General features: G+C 38.0%; 1 protein-coding gene across 2 annotated transcripts in view; it reads right to left on the bottom strand.

Moving 5' to 3' along the window:
* LRRIQ1 (leucine rich repeats and IQ motif containing 1) overlaps positions 1-20,879 on the bottom strand; it is a 158,422-nt gene that overhangs the window by 7,871 nt on the left and 129,672 nt on the right. For both annotated transcript variants that reach the window (XM_065559974.1, XM_005279152.5), the window contains exon 26: positions 14,884-15,004. In XM_065559974.1, the coding sequence (XP_065416046.1) occupies positions 14,884-15,004 (121 nt within the window). The remainder of the gene's footprint in view (positions 1-14,883; positions 15,005-20,879) is intronic.

Genomic DNA, 20,879 nt, shown 5'->3' with positions numbered 1-20,879 from the left:
AGCAAGGAGTTGAGTTAAGGTATATAATAATTAATGGAGATTATTGTAAACTTTCAGGGTCTTCTTTACCTGGAGACAAAGTACTCACAGAAGATACCCGAAGCTGACAGCAGCAGAGTGGTAAATTCAATAATTTCTTTGAAGTTACAAATTAAGTGTAATAAATCAATAATACTAAGAAGTTTCTTTCTCAACTGAAGGAGAGATTCTGAAGCTGGAAAGAACAGTTGCTAAGAAGAAAAGGCATGAAGAATTAAGAATATGGAACATGGTTTGTTTATTTGTGAAAAAGAGGAAGTCATTGTTACATGTTTAGACTAAAAAAAAAAAAGTTGGCGCTATTGTATGTATGTGACAGTCTTTCTCCAGCATTTCTCTTATAAGATGTAGCAATATAAATGGGTGAAGGTGGGGATACTAATTATTTTTTTCCTTTCCCCATCTCACACCTTTTTATATTCTTTACGTGGAAAAAAACTCCATACCAAAATGGTTCTGGAAGTTCACCCAAAAAGGACAGAATTCAATGGAGCAAAAGTTGAAATTAATCACACCCTAACTACTAATAGCATTAGCTGCTTGTAAATTTCGATATTGTTTAAATTTGATTTCCAGTGGAAGGACTTCAGAAATCTTTGCATGTAGGGTTTTCTGCTTTTCCACATACAAATGTACACAATTAATTGGAAGGGACAGTACTACATTTCCATTACTATGAAATATTATTCTGAAATGGTAATGTAAGATTTTTTTCCAGTTTGGTGTAATTTGTTGCAAGATAATTGTTAATGTTTTACAAAATTATTGAGATATATCTTTCTATTTGGACAGAAGGGAACCATGTTATACTACGGCATGAACTGTTCTTGCCCCAAAGTCCCCAATTTTTTTTGTAAATAAATATGAATTTAATAATTTTTAGAGTTTGAAAACTGTGTCGACAACAAGTAGTGTTCCAACAGTCTGTGATTAACCTGGTGGGAAGAATGGCAACCGTATCTCAGACTTCAAAAAGTCTACACAGTTACACAATGTCACAGAGTAGGATTAATCTCTCAGTCTTTTGATGGTTTTGCAGGTTTCCAGAAAATTCTACATGACCAGATTCTCTGTTTCACTGAGTTTATATTCCGTGAAGCAAGGAGGGGGATTTGTAAGGGTGCCAATTATGGCTCCCTGATTATCTAGCCATTCTCTACCTCCATAACTGACAAGATCCCTATATGGGGTGCAAAGGATTGCTCTTTAGTGGCTAAAAAAAAATCAACTACTCTCTGAAGGGAAAGACTAACCAAACTACTATAAAATCCCAGGAGTTCAGGGAAGCTATAAAATAACCACACAAGACATGTCACCTCTATGTGCCTCAGTTTCCCCAAATATGTAAAATGGAATAATGATACTGACCTTTGTGAAGCACTTTGAGATCTATTGATGAAAAGTACTATATAAGAATTAGGCATTATTATTATTATTATTACTACTACTACTACTGACAGTCTTAGCAGAGAGGCTAAAGACTGAATGGATAGGGAGATTAAACAACCTTATCATACCTAAAGATTGTCCCTTGAACACAGAATTAAGTCAGATTGGCATAGGAGTATAGTGAAGCCTGTTCTTTTCTATACCTACTCTAGACTAATGCTGCAGGCTTTACACACAGAAAACTACTACTGGCTTACACATTAATCATGATTGAAAGACTGGGCCCTGGGATTGTGTGATCTATGCTAGAGGCAGTCTGGATAGTCAATGGAGGAGTTCGCCTAGTAAGAAAAGTACCCCAATTTTATCCCAGTCCTTCCTGGAGTTGAATGTAGAAACAAACTGTGGGGAAGAAAAAGAAAGAGGAGCCAGCTGCAGGCCAGACACTGCAGAACTAGGAATTGTCTATACACAAATTGACCCTGAAATAACTGTTTTGGTTGTAATTCACAGTTAGATACTTCAGTGAAAGTTGTGCATGGACACATTTATTTTGCATTAAGAGTGTCTCATTTATACAAAATGAGCGTCCAGACACAGACTAGCACCGAAATAACAAAAGATGTCAATTAAAACCAATTTAGTTATTTTGGTGTCAATCGGTCTGTAATTTTAATTTAATCTGTCTCTTAATTCTACACTATCAAAATAGAAACCTGGGCAAACTTTTGTTGAGTGAAGCGTTCCACTAAAGAGAGAACCATCTCCAGTGTTCCTAATCCCATCTAGATCCAGGGGCACAACAGGTACTTACAGAATCGGCAACACCATTTTGAATTGAGAGAGTATTCCTTACTTATATAGCACCACTTATTCCCAGAAATTCTGCACTGCAGTCTCACACTGAAATGAATGGGTAACTGAAATCCCAGTTTATGTTTCTTCTGTTTATTTATACTTTTTTCTTCTGATTTCTCTTCTCCTCCTCCTCCTCATTGGTATATGTGTTTGTAGCTGCTTGTTTCCTTCTGGCCACAGGAGGCCAAGCAGGAATATTATTTTAAAGTGTTTTTTTTTCAAACAGACAAGAGTGGGGACAACGAAAGAATAGAGAGACAGAGGAAGATGACTGATTGGAGCTTCGGGAGATAAAGCCAGAGATCTCTACTAAATAATACTTAGCACTTGTATAGCATTTTGTATTTTCCAAGGTGCTGAAGCAAACATTAATCTCAATGGGTCTAATTGCATAAGTAAGGGCTGCATGGTCAGGTATTTATTTTGCAAAACTATTCTGTGGGCCTTCAGCTGTTATCTTTGTGCCCTTTCTCAGTGTCAGACCTTACACATAAACAATAATTTGCAATCTTTCCAGGGTTAGTTATAACTCTTTATACTGATATTGCTAATGATATATAAAAGCTCCTATTATATGACAATACGAACAGATTTTACAACAGCATTGAATTCTGTAATAGCTTCTTTTCTCTACACTGAAAAACATTGCTCTGAAATGAATGGACAGTGGATTAGTATACAACTAAATAAGCAAGTAATTTTTAAAGAGAACTTTTGCTGACAAAATAGCTGGAGGCATTTACATTCATCACTTGTTAAATATATGTAAATAAACAATTTTGACTGGTTATCATTATACCTTCACTTCATTTTGTGTTCCATACATTAATTTGTATTGGATCTTATCCAAAGCCCGCTGCAATCAATGAAAAGATTCCTATTGATTTCAGTGGGCTTCAGATCAGGCCCTTGCGTTTTTGAAATGAATACATAGTGACAAAATAAACTGTAATGCAAAACAACAGGATCGTACTGGCACTTGTTTGGCAACTACAAGAATATCCTTATTAATAAGTATGATTAGTATTACATTTAAATAGAATCAGACAAGTCTATTAAATAGAATAATTAAACACTGTGGTAAATTATAACAGTTAGCCAGGTGGGAATAAAATCGTGAACAATTCTTAACTCATACTATTCATACCTCTAAAATTGTGAAGCTGTTATTGAAAATGATTTGTTTATAGTAACACTGTGTGTTTTTGGCTATGTGACGCTCCAAGTCTCAAAGATATTTTCAGGTGCTTGTACGCACCAAATAATATTTTTGTTTAAATATGTGCTGAAAGCATCTCTTGAGTTTGGTTAGTGTGTTCATATTTTTAAGCAGTCACTTCTCTGAAGTTTAATCTGTTTTCTGCTAATGATTTGTTCTGGTCTTTTTTGGTTAAATCCTCGGTTCTTTAACAAATGTCAAGGTTTACATATGCTCTGTTTGGATAAGTAATGCAATATGTAAAATGCTTTGAATGAAACTCTTGGTATCTAGAAAAAAACCTTTGTTAAACAAGTTATGTTAGAAATTTCATGATGTATGCTAAGACGTCATAGGATTTTCATCAATACACCTAACATGTTGTCTGGATATATAATTCATTTCAAAGTCCTTACCATATTGTATTGCTTAACAGCAAATACTGCAAAAGAAAGCATGGAGAGAAAAATTCAACATTTTAATGAAAGTGACCAGAACGAATCCTTAGCAGCAAAGCATTTACATCAATTTAAGCTCTGCGAATGAGTTAGATTCAGCAGGTTTAGGGGTGAGCTAGATGCTACAATCTATCAGCAGTTGTTTTTTAATGTTGTTTCTTATGTCCACATTGAAGTTACACTCGCCACTTCCCCTGAACGTTATTTGTACCATTTAAACTTTTTTTTATAAATAGATAAAAATCAGGGGAGAAAATAAATAGAAAACTCTGAGGGTGAAATTCTGGCCCTTTTGAAATCAATGGGAGTTTTAGAGTAGGGTGAGGATTTTACCCCCAATGTATAACATATTTGGTATCTCAATAAACATATATGGTGATCTTTCTTAGTTACACTGTCTTATACATTTTTAAAACAGTTTAAAATGACTTTTTAATACTTTTACACTAATTTTCAATTTGATCAGTTTTCCCTGTATTATTATTTCACTCTTATTCTGCAGTAGCATCAAGAAGCCTCAACCACTTTTCAGACTCAAAAATAGACCTGTTAAAAACAACTCCTCTTATCAGATTTTGTAATATAAATGAGATAGTACATTTAGAACTTTTAACAAGTGTACAATTTAGAAAGGGATGTATAAAGATTAAAGATAAGGAAAAAAATCTCACAGGATTTGGGGTATGACATCTTTAATGATATTCTTGTTGGTTAAATCCCAGTCCTGCAAACATTTAGGCAAGTGTTAAACTTTATGCATGGGTCTTCTTGACTTCATATTATGGACCTGCATACGCATTTATAGGATTGGAGCCTGATTTTTGAATTTTATAGACAAGACAACTAATTTCAAATATTTTTTTGTCACTTCAGCCCGCATGTTACAAATGTTTATGCACATGAGTACCCTCACTGATCTCCAAAGGACTTCTCAAACGCATAAAGATACTCATGCGTTTAAGTGTTCGCAGGATATGGGGCTTAAATTGCAACTATTTATTTATGGTATTTCTATATAATGAAACAATGTTTTAAAAAGCTAATAATTCAGTTTCTCAATTTCCCTACAAATAACTGTAAAACACAGCATTTTTTAAATCACAGGTGGGACTGATATTAAGGTTGCCTGGCACTTCCCATTACAAGACTATGTTTTCAGTTGCTTTGCCAAGCTTTACCAATTTTGGCTGAAATAAATTTTTCATGCCAGCTATCTGCCTCAGGCTGATTCTTTTTATTTTGGTGACGTTTTGTCTGAGAAGCTCTAGCAGCATCCATGCTATGGAGCAGGGGCTTCACTTTTAGCAAGGAGGCAGTTGATGTGTCTTTTACCATTCCCATGATCTGTTCGAATTTAGCCACGTTATAAGCCTTTCAAAAATCTTAGTTCACACATGATCAGTACAGACTTCCTAGAGCTTTGCAGATACATTCCAGAAGATTATGCCCACACTGAGTGTCTCTGGTCTGGAGTTGCGGGGACTGAGTAGGACTTTCCCTACAACTGCTCCTGCAGGTTGGGCCAGGTCCAGGCATGGAATAGGAAACTGCTTGAATCAAATGCAAAGGGAACAAGAACTGGACTGTGGCGGGGGGGGGGAGGGGGGAGTAGAGGGAGGCAGTGTAATAGGACAGGGAGCCAGTGGGGGGGGTGGAGGGAGTTTGAGACTGGAAGTTGAGGGGATGAGGAGCTGGGAGGAGGGAACTGGCACTGAAATGGCAAGGAGACTGGGATTGAGAGTGGGAAAAAGACCACATGGGACTGGTGGTGGGAGACTAGGACTGGGATAAGAAGCTCAGGAGTGGAGCCTGAGACTTGCTAGATGAGGAGAATGGGACTGGGACAAGGAGCCACAGATGAGGAAGAGACAGGATTGGGGCAGGTTGGAGGCAAAGGAGCAGAAGTGGTCAAGCTTGGGGACATAAGAAGAAAAGTCTGTGCCCATTAAAGCACACTCCTCTCCAGAGCCCAAAATGAAGCCCCAGATTCCTGTGTCTCACCATTCCTCTGAAATCAGTAAATATCTATAAAACCCACTGGCAAAGTGGGTGCTAATTCAGATAGAGAATGATGACAGATTATTTTACTCAGTTACCTCAAGTGGCAGAGGTCTGTGTGGTGGATCTAAAGGTTCCAGCCCTAATAATCACCTAAGTAGATGTCAATATGTTACATGATGGAATTTCTGTTTTTTCAGTTTGCTTATTTAAAAACCTAGAAAACTCTATACAAAAAACTACATTAAAACAACATGATTAATATTGTAAAGTCAAGCACGCAAAATTAGGAAATACCAGAATTAAGGTTCGCCTTGCAATCTTAATTCATTTCCCCATGTACACATGGACTATGATACAGTCTTCAATTACAAGCACAAATGCCTCCTGCCTCATTCAGTGCATATGATGGACCTGCTGTGGAGATAAATAAGCATTGTGTAGTAAAGGAGGCTTTTGTCTGCTGGACCCCTGTCCATTTGTTGTAGATGATAGAAGATGTATAGTAAATGAGATGGGACTGCAGGAAGAGAAGTACAGTTTCATGGTCAAGACACTGAATGTTGCCCTGGAGAATTCGATTCTCTCTCTGTCTCTGTCACTAAGTTACTATGTGATGCTAGGCAAGTCACTTGAATCAAACTTTTCAGAGATGGTCATATGTGTTCCTCCTTTTCTGGGTGCCTGACTTCACACCCTGGAATTTGAACTGGAAAGTGCCGAAGTCAATGAGAGCATATATAGTGCTATATTATGCTACATGCTCTGAAAAAAACCAGGAGGTAAGTATCTCACATTGGGTGCCAAAAATTAGTGGATACTTTTGACCTAAGTCTCTTTGCCTGAGTTCCCCATCTGTAAAGTGGGGATACCACCACCCTATCACAGGGATGTTGTGAAGATAAATTAATGAATGTCTGGAAGCACTCAGATACTATAGCAGGGGTGGCCAAACTTACTGACCCTCCGAGCCACATACAATAATCTTCAGAAGTTTGAGAGCCAGGCACACCTTCCAGGGCTTGGGGCTTCTGCCCTGTAGCAGGGTGGTGGGGCTAGGTGCTTTAGCCCCATAGGAGATGCCTGCCTGGGCTTGGGGCTTCAGCAAGAGTGGGGCTGAAGCCCCGAGTTCTGGCAGGCGCCTCCCACGGGGTTGAAGCCCTGAGCTCTCCCCTAAGTCTGGTAGGCAGAGAATGGGGGACACAGCGGGGGCCCCGCAAGCTGCACTTTAACTGTAAAAGAGGGTTTGCCCACCCCTGTACTATAGCAATGAGTGCCACAGAAAAGCCCATATGGAAAATAATAATTGTCTCTTCAGAGCAGGGTTTGAATAGTGTGCAATAAATAAAGCCTGGGCCACACATTGAACAATAAGGATAAAACAAAATATTGTATAGCTGCCTATTAAATGAGCACTATCCATTCTATTCACAGGGATCTTGTTTAAAAAAATACAGTATGTAATCATTTAACTAGACCCTCATAATGAATATGCACAAGGGAATCAAATTAAGGTTGCAAGGGCACCTTAATTCTGGCCTTTCCTAACTTTTGAGTGTTTGGCTTTTTCACCTTAATAATGTTCTTTTAATGTAGTTTGTACGTGTAATTATAGATTTATGTCTGTTTCTCTACCTGTTATATATATTTAATAAAGTGCTTAATCTGTTTATATATATATATATTTCTTTTCAAAATATTTCTTTAGACTTAGGCAGGGGTGCTGGAACAATTTATATAGTGGAGGTGCTGAGAGCCATTGAACCAAACTGTAAACCCTGTATGTGACGGAAACAACTTCAAGCCAGGGGGTGCAGCAGCAGCCCCACACTCCGACTTCCAGCACTTATGGTCCCAAGTCTACAAGTGAAGTGATTCAGCATATATATATATATGCATTCTTTCTAGGGCTTTCCCAACAAAATACGTATCCTAAAAACAGATTAAGCACTTTATTAAAGGGATGCAATAAATAGGCTTTATTATTAGGGTATTAATGAATTATGGGTGAAATCCTGGTCCCACTGAAGTTAATGGGAGTTTTGCCACTGACTTCAGTGGAATAAAGATTTGACCCAGAAGTCCAGCTTTTCACTCTGTCCCATTATTACTTGCGATTCTCTACTAAAATCAAACCTAAGGTGCTTATCTTGTAAGTGGCTGCATGTGGGAGGATCCCTGCACACGCACATTGAAGTTAATGGGGCTCCATGAGGACATATAGGATTCTATCCATGCTGAATCACTTCACTTGTAGGCTTGGGGCCATAAGTGCTGGAAGTAGGAGTGTGGGGCTGCTGCTGCACCCCCTGGCTTGAAGTTGTTTCCGTCACATACAGGGTTTACAGTTTGGTTCAATGGCTTTCAGCACCTCCACTATATAAATTGTTCCAGCACCCCTGCCTAAGTCTAAAGAAATTTTTTAGAAAGAAAGCCCATGTCATTTCCATGAATCTTTAATTCATTGTGCCATTTTATTTTATAATGCACTGTCAAATTTTAAATAATATAACTTGAGAGTAATACTGCACTTTTGTCATTTAATATATCCAGAAAAAAGTTAGAGAAAATAAAGAAACTGTCAAAGCTGATAGACCTACAGTCTGACCAACCAACTTCGATTTGTTTTGCTAGTAAGTACATCACTTGCCTCAGGTGTCTGGCCATGTGTTTATTTTTGCCAAGAGAGGCCTTGATCATGCAAATTGATTTGCACTGGTACAGAGCTCCATTGACTTTAAATGGGGTTCTCTGTGATGCCTGGATGGATCCATTTGTAGGACCTATCCCTGTCTTGACATGGAGGTTTCAAGCAGTTTAGTTAACTCATAAATGAGCAGGAAATATATAATTAGTATTGACTTGCTCCTTTTCTCACATACTACTCTTGGTAGTTAACAAAATAATACTATCAAGTTTTCATAAGTAGCTATCATTACACTTTACATATTTGGTCAGTATTATTATCCCCATTTTACATAAGCAGAGACTCAGGTATAGAGAGGGGAAGTGACCTGCCCAAGTTCACCTAGCAGGTAGTGACAGAGTCCCACTCCAATACTTTTCTCACTAGACCACAGTTTCTCCCAAGTAGCTATAATATAGGCCAGTGATACAATTCACTTGCTATACACAGAAAATCAGTTTTCTATCTCTCTCAGATTTTGTGCAAATAAGTTCTATTCTGTTGTGTTTTCTCACACATTGTGCTTTAAAAACAAGTTAATAAACTCAATAATAGCTATAGTAACATTATGTAACTTCTGCTAGTAGCTGATATTGTTTTATTCTTAATTATATATTGAATAAAAAGTATCAATATTATATCATCACAGTTGAAAAAGTACATATTTGGAAAGTCTGTATTTTGATTACAGCTGAGATACAATACAGTCCTAAATATACAGAGATGTTATAGATTTAATAAAGTAATTATTACTATGAAGTGTTCACATCCTTAAAGGTATATTTAAAATTGTCAGACTTTTCAATAGGTATCCATGCCATTCTACTAGGTATTATAACCTTTATCAAGATTTCAAGCATGTCAGAATCGTAGAACATTTCCCAGTCACCTCACACTTAAAGTTTGTACAGCTGTCTGTTCTCCCATCATGTCCTCTGTTTGATGGAATGCAGGCCTGCTAAAATACATGTGGACACCTCACCTAGCTATAAGCCTACAGAAGATATCCACCTTACTCCTAATTATGGTGGCAGTAGTTGTGATTCCAGAGGTAAGGCAGGGTTCAATTTAATGTAAGGCCGGGGTTAAAAGACCTTATTCTATATGACTAATACACTATATCTGCTCCGAATTTACAGCACTTAATCTGTGAGTGAAGAGTGAATTTTATGGCTATTTTCAAGTAAATTGTTAAGCAGTTAAAATTAATTTAAAATGATCCCTTAAAAATTTCTTTACAAAATTGCGTTGAGTTTCAGAATCTTTCAGGCCTATCCAATGGCTTGTTACTAATCCTTTAAACTCTCCATACAGTCAAAACTGGAAAAAGACACATTTGAAAAAGTTTGTAATTAAGCAACTTCATTAATAACTGTTTGAAACTTATTACAAATCAGGGACAATTCAACGGTTCATGTCATTCTTTAGTATCACTGTCATATCAGAGATAACTCAATCATTCATCACCATTCCTCACATTAATTTGCATGCTGTAGTTCTACTGGCTAGAGTAAATCAATTAAGTAAGGGTAGCTGTACCCAATGCCGTCTCCTCTGAGGGTCCGGAACATTGATGCTCCTGTACTTCTCCAGCTGGTTGAGCAGGCAAAAGCTAGGACACTCAAAATTAAGGTTTCCATGGCAACTTTGCCTTTTGTGCATTTTATTACTATTAATAAACATTTTTATACTGTTGTAGTTTATATATCTCTTTAAAGATACAAGGTCAAATATGGAGATCCCTGGTCCATTTTTATACTGAGGCATATTATCACTGGAGTCAGTGGGAGTTAGCTAGATAGAATCAGTAAAATATGAGTAAAGACTTTGGGATTTAGCTCAGAAATAAAATGTTTCCTGTCCCATGAGTTTACAGACTGCTAGCAGCAAAATAAAAATAAAGATGATACAGAAGACTAGTTTCTGGAATGACTGTCTGGAGATTACAGTTTATTTAATTAGTTAATTTAATTAGAGGGTTTTTTGTTGTCTTATCACTGTAGAATACAAATGCTTCATTAACCATGATGAACTTAATTTCATAATATATTGATGTAGTAGAGAAGTAATCTAGGTGAGAGGTGACCAGGGAGTGGATAGAGGTTTAGCAGTGGAGACCGTAAGTCGAGGGTAGATTCTGAAAAGAATGATGAAGAAGTGCCAGGATTTAGTCATCTGATTAAGGCAAGCTTCCTTGCCTGAGAAGTGATGCTTTCCTAAATCGGTGACTCAGCAAGAGACTAGTATGTGGGGAGAAGGAGAGGTAAGAATTAAAGGTGGAATACTGAAAAGCACTTGTGTGATTTAAGAGCACAAGTCCCATTGATTTTCAATTCTAAATCATGCATATGTTTTTGGGAATCCCATTCTAAAAGATAACAACAAAATTACAGGCCTCAGAAACAAGGAGGAGAATGGAAATAAAGGATGAGAAGGCCAATGATTAGGAGAAAAAAAGGATATGATCAAATTACGAAAAATGGAGATGTTGGCTGGACATCGCAGAAGAGATGTCAGAGAGACATCTAAAAGTGCAAGACTGGTTGGAGTGGGGAGAGGTCTGGAGTAGAGGCAGATTTAGGGATGATTAGCACTGAAAATCAAAACCACAAGAGGAGTCATGGTGACAGAAAGAGGGAGGAGGAGATTGAAAACAGGTCACTGTGATCAGGTCTTGCACTATATGACCACGGCATAAGTATTTTAGTCTATCCTTCCAATTTGTCAAAACTATACCATATTCTAATTCTCTCTAAAAAATCCAATCCACAATTTTGCATTACCTAAGCATCTAGAATGTTAATAGTTTTACATAAAAATGATCTACAAGTTTGGTTACTGTCCTATTTACTGCAAAGTTCCTGACATTAATTAAAATATTAATTAGTAGTGGCGTCACACCTGAACTTTGCATGACTCTATTTGACAATAAACCACTAATAATCACCACTAAAGGTACACAGACTAATTAAGACAATTGAGAAGATATACTGGCTACTTATTCACCCTGTCTCTTAATACAATTACAAGGGGATAGGAAATGATATTGAAAGGCTGAACATTTAATAATCATAAACATTTTGTTCTTAACACAATACTCCATTTTGCTTTTGGAATTTTCTGCCACAAGATGTCACTGAGGTCAACACCTTCACAAAATTCAAAACGGATTGAACATTTATGTGGATAAATGAGAACACCCAGAGTTATAATAGCAATGATTAAAAAAACAAAAAAATTAACAGCTAAGAGGTTTCGAAGGGATATAAACCCTCATGTTTCAGAGCACAAGTCAATCTCTAACTAATGGGGTTGTGATGAAATTTTTCCTGGGGGCAGGCTATCCAAAAACTCACCACTTCAAAGTTTCCTGTACCTTCTTCTGAAGCAGCTAGTACTAGCCGGTGGCAGAGACAGGATACTGAAATAAAAAGACCACTAGTCCGATCCAATATGGCAGTTCTTATATTCCTATTCTTTATGTTGATGTTTTAGCTTGTTGTATATCCAATTTGCAGTGGCTCCATTTAATCCACAGCACTCAATTTTCTTTGTGAGTATATTATATGGAACCTTAGTAAAGGTGCCTTAGTAAAGTTGAGATATACTGTTCTACTGGATTTCCCTTATCCACCCCCTGCCTCGGAGAGTACAGGGTAGAAAGAGAGTCATTGAGTTTCCTTGACCAGGAAAGGGAGGGATGGGGGAGAGAACAGCTCAGAACTTGAGTTCCCTTCTCCAGTGGGAACTTTGCTAACAGTCTCATTTTGGCTGTCACTGTCTCAGACTTTAGTTCTGAGTTCTAGATCTCATTTAACTGCATCTCTGTCTTGAGGATACAGAGCTACTTGGGTTGCTCTACATGCTGAAGAAGCTGCTCCTCATAGTTCTCATTGATCCTAGTCAGAGCTCCTTTTCTTTGTGCTGCACTGCAGAGGCATAATGGGAGCACCAGCTATCTGCCCCACCCCACCCCTTCCAGGAGAAGGAAAGGGAAATATGAAAACATTGTGTGGGAAAGAAAGAAAGAATATGAGAAAGAGAAAATAAAAAGAAGAGAAAGATGGCTTACAGAAGCATGATGGCAAGATGTGAGGGGCTGTGACGTGTAGCAGGAGTAGGTGAGGAGTATAGAGAAAGGTAGGAAAGACAAGTTGAGAAAGACAGAGATTTTTGCCTTTCTGAGTCAAAGACCCCACACGTTTCTTTCTCTTAAATATAGTCTTCAGCTACAATAAATGTGACCATGGAACATGGTACTCACTTGAGCCAATGGAGAGTTGTGAATGAAGGATGGCAAATGGGGGACAAGCAGAGATTTTAACTCGTATTTTTGTCTATACTGGAATTATCACACACACACACACACACACACACACACACACACACACGTATAATCTTGGTTTTGTATGCCTTTAGTATCAATCGTCTTCTGAAATCTGTAACAAAGACACAAATACAAGGGCACTACTCTGAATTACAATTCTCCCTGAGTTCCTGGGTTGTGCAAGGGAGGATGGAGGGGGAGGGGCCTACTGCCACTCACAGCATACTCCACCCCATCTTACACACACCCAAACACAATATGGCTCTGCCAACATTTTGTTCCTTCCTGTGCACTTGTTTGCGTGGGGGTGGTAATGGTGTCCATCCTCCGCTTTGCGCCCAATTCCCAATTTGGAAGCTACGTGGCTACCCAGGGGATGAAGGTGGTACACGCCCTCTCCCCCCGCAATGTTTACCAGGATTGTCACATAGGGCTAGGATTACAACCTAGGGCACAATTGTTATATGTTGTGTTATTTAATAAAACAAACACCCTCTTTTCATCATTATATGTGATTTGAGGTTTCTATATATATATTGTTCAAGATATGTTGCATTTATGAAGTTTTTTTAAATTGAATTATAGATAAGATGCATTCATTATACATGTATTTGTTTATGAACAATTCATTTAAGTGTTCATTACAGGACTTTGTATCACTGTATACTTATCAGCACAGTGATCTCAACCCTACTTCCTTTCATCTCAGTGGGACTTTTGCCATTGATTTTACTTAGTGTAGGATTAGATGCAATGTTTTCTTTTTTTGCTCTTAGTGGATTTTCTGACTGACTGTATTCCAGCTGTATCGTCATTTCACCCTTTATTTTAAACATTTTTAATTACAGTAGCAAAATATAGATAAAAAAGTATTCCTTATGCTTTTATGACTATTTTTTCCTTTTAGGACATCAGTTTATTGGACTTTGGTTCAAGTTTCATTTAAACTGAACAGTTAATATTAATGTCAATGGTAATGGTCTGATCAAAATATCTGAAACCAGTGATTAGATTTACTTTTTGTTGAAATAACCTACTTTACAATTATATGAACAAACTTAATGAACTTCACTAGTTATACAGTACTACTGAACTACACAAATCTGGCTAGGTCTTTTAATACCTCTTACACTTCCTATGCGGTCTCTCCCGAATTTCACTTATGCTTGAAAGTCACATTTTCCAAAATCTACATCAAAAGTATAAATAGCATATGGAATATAATATATTTAAACAACAGATGATTTCCCAATTTTCCTCAATTAGTTTTACTATGCAAAGCAAAACCTGAAGCTTAAAAAGTTAAGCTTTTTATGATTTTTAATAATGATTAGAACGTTTATTTTCAGTGTTTATTCTCTTGTTTATTTCTGTGAAATTTAAACAGTGATAAAGTTTCCCCAGAACTTTGAAAATACCATCTGCTATTAGAGTCCAGCAGTCATCACTACTTCCATCCCAATTTAATAACTGAATTCATGGCAATATGTGCCTTGATTGGGATATATGGACTGGCATTCGGTGGTTATATAAATCAACTTTCCCTAAATATTTTGAATGAACTTTTATAGAAGAAAGACAAGAAATCAATTCTTTAGAAGTACAAAATTTTCCTTTCATAATTAAAGAGTTAGGCAAAAATCTGTTTTTAGGAAATGAATGATCAAAGGATTTAGTGTGGCTTACAGGAGAATCACAGGTTACAATTAACTAACAGACAAAAAACTAATGATGTTAATTTTTTGAAGTGATTTAGAGTTTATATGTGTAAAACATAAAGGGAAAGTTTCAGGTAAGAAAGAATCAAAGATACATGTTACTAGACATTCCAATGGCTGGCATTTTATACCCCATCTATATGAGAATGCAGTTAGACAGGCAATTCCATCAACTCATTTTAAAGTGAATATTGAAAGAAACCACAACTTACTTGAAGATCCTGCTGAGTGTCTGTGCGGCTGATTATTTTTTTCTCTGTTCTGAGTCAAAGCACTTCCACTGATCATGGAAATAAGGTCTAAATCCGTGTCTTCTCTGCTTACAGGGCTTGCCTGGGAGCAGTGGGAGAGAATGTACACAATCATGAAACAAAATATGACATTTTCTGAATGCAGCTCACATTACCTCAAATAAATAAACAGACTCTGTCAAACAACCTTCTTCAAAATGATACCATAGTCCTTTATTGCTGCCTCGGCTCAACAAATGCACTATGTCAAAGCATTTTTGTAAATAAGAGCCGATCTTAAAATTGTGGTTTGCGATCTGAGTCAGTACAACAACAAAAGAAAACTTTTCTGTACAGTAATTTTGAAGAAAATCAATCTTGCAGACAGCTGATGAAACCTTAAAAAGCTTAAGATCATTTACTGACCGGTCTATAATTTAAGTCATAGCTGAATGCCAGAAATGTCAGATCAAATTATTTTCTGCAATATTTATGTTTTATCCAGGGCAAGTATCAATTCTATCAATCAAGCATGCAGTACGTAATTTCATCTTTTAGTGGTTTGCTACTTAACCATGGCCATCAAAGAGCATTTAAATTATACTTTGAATATTATATTAATTATAATCTGGCATGCAATGGTGGTACATGTTGGTAATGGACATGATATATGAACCTAAATACAATAACATAAAATTGAAATGTTCTCTCATTTTAACACTGGGTTCTTGATCTTGGGAGCTTGTACAGCATGGCATAGAAACACTGTCCTGGAAGATACCATACTCCATAGATGACACTCTTAGGAGCTTGAACTTACATGTACTTAATGAGAATTCCCTTAGCTAGAACTGAGATATTAATCCAAGCAGGGGATGTCCTGCCACACCCTTCATTAGGAACCTAGCAGTCCACTGTGCTTTTATGGTCAGTTCTCTTTCTAGTAGGGAGTGATATATTTCTAAAACAAAAGCAGATGAACAATATACATATATTCAAATTTCAGAGTCCCCATTCTGGTGGGGAGTGGTAATCTGTCAAGATGCATCTCCTCAATGAAAACAATGATAGGAAAGTAATTATTTCTTCTCTGAAGATACCCATTATGATAGATTTCCATTCTGGGAGACTAAACTGCTCCAGATATATCAAAGAAAAGAAACTGCAATAGGAAGTGTGTGCCAATAACCACAGTGAACATACATCTCGAACAATAGCAATTTTATTCTATATTATTAGTATATAAAAACACATGTGCTCACACACATACATCTGCGTGTAGACATTTTGGGCTCAATTGTGACATTATGTGTCAGCTTGTAGGGATCCTCAGCAGGAACTTCAACTTATTGTGCCTCAGTGCAGAGAGAGAAAGGCCGCTGTACCATCCTTGGTGCTATCACACCCAAGTCAGGTAAACCACTGCTCCAGATCCTCCCTCCTTCCTCTGTGGAGTCTAGCAGCTACGGTGATGCTAGATAGACTTCAATAGTCTTTGCATTCAAAACAGCACAAGAACTAAGATTGCTCACAGCCTTTGTGATGACTTTCTGAGAAATTAAGTCAGCTCCACATAAAAGCTCAGGGTTTTTTTTCACATTGATCTGGGGAAGAAGGGCTTCACTGCACCAGATGTGAGTAAAGGAATGATATAAAAAGGGATATTGATTAATGAAGGTGGGACACCATCACCAACTTCGGAAGGAAGTCAGGCTGTGTTGGAAGCACCATCTTGTCCTTGAAAAAAACATTGTGTACGACGGAGGTTTTAAAGGCAACCTGCAAAGGAAACGAAAAAAGGGCTATGTCCTTTTTAGCTTGTTTACAATATATATAGAGAGCCTAAAATGCTATTTCAAAAGAGGGAGGGGCTCTACAATTAACATTTTGGGTTTTAAGCAGATTCTATGGATGAGAGGAAAATTAGGAGACTTATGATATGAGAAGTACCAAAGAAATAAAACCTAACCTGCTGAGGCTGGACACTATTGTGAGAAAAGTAACAGTATCTTATGTCAGAGAGACATAAAAGAGACAATAGTCATTGACAAGAGAGCAACCTGTAAGTATTAAATTCCTGACTTGAGCTGGACAGGTAAAAGGTATCCTTGTAAAAAATGCCCATTGTAATCTCCATTCAAACTGCAACTAAATACTGACAGGTATCAATGATGTGTAAAAGGAAATTTCAGAAGCAGAGTAAAACAATAGACAAGATTTAGAAAAGAGAAAGAAAATGAATCCACCTCCATGTTAACAGAGTGAGAGCAAGAGAGCTTGCATGAAATGGAATAAACCTGGCATTCACTCATTCTCTAAGACTCAGAGTGATTGGTTTTATTTTATGAGTATCAGGCTTTTTCATATCCTCACACCTCAATCTCCTTCTGTCAAATGAAAGCTGCTGGTTTGTGGGATTTGTAGACTGTCTGCACCACATTGCCTTTGTGACCTTTAGCACTGCCAGATAAAAGAGGATTTACTTAAAGACGTAAATGGGGAGAAACACTAACATACATTTCCCCCCCTCTGTCCCTGCAGTGGTTTAGGATTTTCTCCTTATTTGTGAAGTTGTGGAATCACAGTATAACAGCTCCTGTTCTTGGAGCTCCAGGAGATGAGGAATTAATGAGCAGTGAGTGGAGTTAATTTTCATGTAGTTACATTTCTATTCCAGATTTAAAACTTCAGAGATCCCCATGTTAGAGAAGATTGTGGGATCAAGCCTTGGGATCCTCAACCCACAATGCACAAATTGCAGTTCTGACCTTGTGTAGGGGGTTGAGGTGCGGGAGGGGATGCGAGGTGCAGGCTCTGGCAGGGAGGCGCTTACCACAGGTGGCTCCCGGCCAGTGGCTTAGCCGGGCGCTCAGGAAGGCTGCCTGCATGTCATGGCCCCATATAGCTCCCAGAAACGGACAGCTGCTGGCACCGTGGCACATCTCTGTCTGTCCATTGTGGGGAAGAGGAGCAGTGGGTCTCTATGTGCTGCTCACGCCCGCAAGCACTGCCCCCGCAGTGAGGACGGTGCTGGCCAGGGGCACGCAGACACATGTCAGCAGCAGCCGGCCACGGCGTGAGGCCATGGCAGGTAGGCAGCCTGATTGAGCACCCTGTTGCGCCGTGGGACTTTTAGCAGCCCGGAGTTCGCGAGGTTGGCAGCTACAGTGCCCGGTGGGCAGGACAGAAATGTTAGATGGGCCGTATTTTGCTCTAATATACCTGTCTGTCCTCTTCAGTTGCTCAATGCATTTGTTGACCTTTCATACTATCTTCTCCACAAACAAAAAATTGTAGTAATCTTAGAGCTCAGCAAAGAGGAACAGTTATTTTAGGATCAGGGATTTGAATTACTGTATCATACATTCCTGCTACCATTACAGCTTCTAGAATGTTAGTAGGAGAACTCTCTTCTGTTAACTTTTCTTAGAGGTTCTACTTAGCAGTAGCAGCTTTGGGACATTTCTCTATCATTTTCTGAAGCTGCCAGTCAGATTTTCTCATCCTTGAAAGAAAGTATTGGTTTTATTTTGCCTAATAATTAATTCCCCTTTTAGTCTGTCACCTGATTCAAATACAAATTGCTTCAAAAAAAGAGGACATGAGGTAGGATGTGAGCTATGAAACAATTTTCTCCATGTTAGGTTTCCATCTCCAGTCAGAAGTTACACAGAAAGAATGGGATAAAGGAGAGAGGGGGGGGGGGGGGGAAATAGCTGTGAAGGCTCTTATATTCTCTGCATTGGGTCCTGAAGCTGTCACTGGTGTGAGAAAGGACTAATAAGCAGAGGAATAGAAACCCTGTTCTATTTTTGCTGTCTCTGCAGAAGAAGTAGGATGGAGAGGAACAAAGAAGTCCAGCCCTACTACTCCAAATTGTGCTGACTCCATGCAGGCAGGGGACTTGTGGGGAAGACTCAGTCATGGTTTTCTTAAGATCAACTTTATTAAGGACCAGGAAGGCTAGAGGAAGGAATGCCAGGGACAATTTGTTTTTTCCTGTGTAGCTGGATTATGCATAGAGATAATGAAGAGGAGCAAGAGAAGGAGCATACTATTAAGAAATCAGTCTTAAATGATTATCTCTGACAACCCACTGTTCCTATTATGCCTATTCATCTGTCGCTGCAATTTTTAAACTGTCAGCTGCAGCGGTACAATGAAACCACTCCTGTCCTTCCTCACTAACCCACCACAACCCAATCCTCAGTTACCCAGTATCTTAAATTTCACATAATTTGTCTATGTCTAATTCTCGACCTTTCATTAGGCTTTTCTTTTCCAATTTCTATCCCTGGTTATTTTCAAATCATCAACTTCAAAGATGCAGTCAGTTAAATTAGTACTGTAATCCAGAATGTATTCTTCACTCTTGGACAATACACAAGGTATATGACATGCTGTTTGCCTTTTGTAGGTTTAGTGGCCATGATTTTTAAAATTTATTTTGCACGGATTGCAAGCTCTGCTCTTGTTCTTAACTGTAACAATCAATTTTCTCTTCAGGGACAATATTAAGGTACTCTGAAAGATGTCTTTGTTTTCTGTTGAAAAATTGGCCATTTTTGGCCTATTTTTCAGAGGTGCATGGGAGCTGCAGGTACTCAACAGCTTTGAAAATCAGACTATTTATGTTTGTCTCCCTCTGGTATCAAGTATTTCTGTACAATTTGATCACTTTGGCACTTATAGCAACTGAAATTAAACAGAGTTGATAAATCATTCATATTGCCATCTTTTTCATTTCCATGCATGGCAGATTGTTTCCCAATGTCAAAAATGTAATGTTCAGTGTTTTTTGTTTGTGCCCATAAAATGTCCAAAAGGTTTCAGTAATTTAAACAAGTATCCATGCTGTGGGGCTCTTATCTAATCTGTCCACCAACAAATCTTTTGAGAATGCACCCCTCACTTACACCTGGTCTGGTCAGGACATCTCTCAGGATCTGGATGACAAAAGCCCAGGGTCCAAGGAGACCAGGATGAGGTGGGGTGGGGTTTGGCAGCCATGATGGTGAGGCTTGCTGTAGTAACCTCTGTCTTTAATTCCATTCTCTCCCCAAAGTCTCCTTCTTCAAGGACCCACAAAGAGAATGGTGGGTGGAATAGCCCATTATTGTGTTTACCAGTTAGGCCTAATATCGGATACACCAATTCTGGTTCATTAATTTCTGGTTCCACATCTTTTGTGATTTCAACACAGTCCTTGAGTTATATCAAGTGGCCTTTTTTTTGTTTGGACTAATTTAGTCTGTCTGGTTCTCTTGCATCTGTTTTTAACATTCATTACTGAAAACAACTTGATCTACTCTTAATGAACATTTATTATTATAGGTTATTGTACTATCTTATGAATTTTAGATAGATTAGATTAATGGAGATATCCCATCTCCTAGAACTGGAAGGGACCTTGACAGGTCATTGAGTCCAGCCCCCTGCCTTCACTAGCAGGACCAAGTACTTATTTTGCCCCAGATCCCCAAGTGGCCCCCTCAAGGACTGAACTCATAACCCTGGGTTTAGCAGGCCAATGCTCAAACCACTGAGCTATCCCTCCCCCCAATTTTCATATACTTTTTACAATTGAGTTTACAATTAGGGTAAATTTGTCAGCCCAATTATCACAACAAGTAAAAAACACCTTGTTAAGATGAAAAAGGAAGTGTGCTCTACTCTTATACCCCAATTCAGTAAAGTACTTAAGCACATGCCTAATTTAACATGCTTAATTTAAACATGAAGTCAATGCGACTACTCATGTGCTTAAAGTCAGGCATGTATTTTCAAGTATGCTGGTGAATTAGGAATTTAGTATTACTTCTTCAATCTGTCTTGAAGACTCAAAACAGCATACTAGACAAAGCTGCTTTTGCAACCAGAAGGTTAGGACTTCATTTTTTGCTATGGTGTTTAGACTTGGAAGGATTACATTTTTATTGATAAATGTTGATAAACGTCAATTTCACCGTACACACAGA

The sequence above is a fragment of the Chrysemys picta genome, chromosome 1 (genome assembly GCF_011386835.1).
Source record: "Chrysemys picta bellii isolate R12L10 chromosome 1, ASM1138683v2, whole genome shotgun sequence".
Classification (NCBI taxonomy): domain Eukaryota; kingdom Metazoa; phylum Chordata; order Testudines; family Emydidae; genus Chrysemys; species Chrysemys picta.
Note: the sequence above shows the minus strand (reverse complement) of the source record. Positions and strands in the feature narration are given on the sequence as shown.